General features: G+C 31.4%; 1 protein-coding gene across 1 annotated transcript in view; it reads left to right on the top strand.

The window, feature by feature from the left end:
* Window positions 1-2,025, top strand: part of LOC106473042 (disks large homolog 2-like) — a 33,257-nt gene that overhangs the window by 15,720 nt on the left and 15,512 nt on the right. The window contains exon 5 of the mRNA XM_022401550.1: window positions 1,357-1,530. Coding sequence (XP_022257258.1) covers window positions 1,357-1,530 — 174 coding nt within the window. The remainder of the gene's footprint in view (window positions 1-1,356; window positions 1,531-2,025) is intronic.

Below are 2,025 nucleotides of genomic sequence, written 5' to 3'. Positions count from 1 at the left end.
TGCGTGAAATTAAAAAACAAACACTTTCGAGACAGTTTTTTTTTTTACTGAATATATATTTTTATAATAATATGACTTGTTGTTGTATCAGTATTTAATCCCTTTCTATTTATTGTACTTATTTTAAAGTTTATGGACTTTCAACACTAATCTTGGGGTTTCATTCCCCATGATGGACATATTGTATAGCTTTGCAATATAAAAAACTTAAGAATTGCCTTTAATTAAACTTGCATCTGAATTTGTATGAATTTAGCAAGAAATTGTCATTAAATACAAATGAATAAAAACCCTATAACCCGAGTGCTTTCGTAAGGTGGACCTTTCAAAAATGCTCGGGTTATAGGGTTTTTATTCATTTCTATCAAGACTTCTTGAACGTACTTGTTTTTCTAACATCATGAATCATTAAATAAAAAAAAATTCAAGCAATTTTGCAAAAATTGAAGAGTGTTTGATGTTTTGAGCAATTAAATTTTTAGGGCATTAAAATTTTCAACCCATTTATTATTCAATAAATTATCATTCACCACTGATATTTTACAACTTCACATATGAAAGTAAAATTAATATTGAATAAAAACCTGATCAGCAGAAGCTAGTTACACAGATCGGAACTATAAAGTAACCCAGTAACTCATGTAGCTAATGTAATATATTGGTGTAACTAAGAGCATGCAATAAGACAAAATATTACAATGACTAGAATGCATTCATTTGTTAACTGGGCAAAACCTTTACAATTTTGGTCACAATTTGGATTGTATTTCATGAGGCTTGTCCAGCTTAAATAATGAAATTTAAGTTGATCTCAAATCCATATACTAAGCTAACAATGGAAAATACACACTATAATGAAATATACATGGATGTATGTATATATATATATACATACACACAATAAATAAATGACAAATAATAAAAGTAAGTATGTATAAATTAAAGGGCCGGCATGGCCAGGTGGTTAGGGCGCTCGACTCGTAATCTGAGGGTCGCGGGTTCGAATCCCTATCACACCAAACATGCCAAGTCCAGGATGAGAAAGGGGGAGGGTTGGGCGCAGGAATAGAAACTCCACCCCGTAAAAACGAACCTGCTACAAGTAACTGCAACAACATCTTCCATTGGCGAAGTGTTGTTGCAGCCCTATGCTCCACTGGGAGTTTACAGGAATAAAAAAAAAATGTATAAATTAAACATTTTAATCAATACTACTAAAGAAACTAACTTTTAAAAAAGAAAGGAATATAATTTAGTTACGAGACAAATAAAAACTTGTTTCTTGATTCATGCACTACCATTGATTTCCTGTCCCTTCAAAACAATAACTTTATTGAAATCTTCTTTCTTTTATAGAGCACTGTTTGACTATGACCCTTCTAAGGACAGTGGTTTGCCTGGCCGAGGGCTAGCCTTTCAATTTGGTGATATTCTACATGTCATAAATGTCAGTGATGATGAGTGGTGGCAAGCTTGCATTATACATCCTAATGATGAAGATTTTATTGGTATTATTCCTAGTAAAAACAGGTAGAAATTGTAAATTCGAAACTCATGTCTGGTTTAAAAGTTAATGAGCCTGAAGAATTGATTAAAAAAATAGTTTATTATATCAAGACATAATACAAGACTTGTTTGTTTTTTTTTGTAAGATGTAAGTTTTTATTCAACAAAATTAATCTACCATTTACTGCAAATTTCTTGGCAATGAATTAAAATATTAATCTGAAGCAATAATTTGGATTGTTGAAGCAATATTCTTATGAATAGTAGGCTTCAATGTTTAGTTGTTATGACTAATAGGCCCCAGTGTTTACTGTTATGAATAGTAGGCTTCAATATTTAGTTGTTATGACTAATAGGCCCCAGTGTTTTCTGTTTTGAATAGTAGGCTTCAATGTTTAGTTGTTATGACTAATAGGCCCCAGTGTTTCTGTTTGAATAGTAGGCTTCAATGTTTAGTTGTTATGACTAATAGGCCCAGTGTTTACTGTTATGTAATAGTAGGCTTCTAATGTTAGTTGT

Source organism: Limulus polyphemus, unplaced genomic scaffold (assembly GCF_000517525.1).
Source record: "Limulus polyphemus unplaced genomic scaffold, Limulus_polyphemus-2.1.2 Scaffold5837, whole genome shotgun sequence".
Lineage (NCBI taxonomy): Eukaryota > Metazoa > Arthropoda > Merostomata > Xiphosura > Limulidae > Limulus > Limulus polyphemus.
This window is presented reverse-complemented; position numbering and strand designations above follow the sequence as displayed.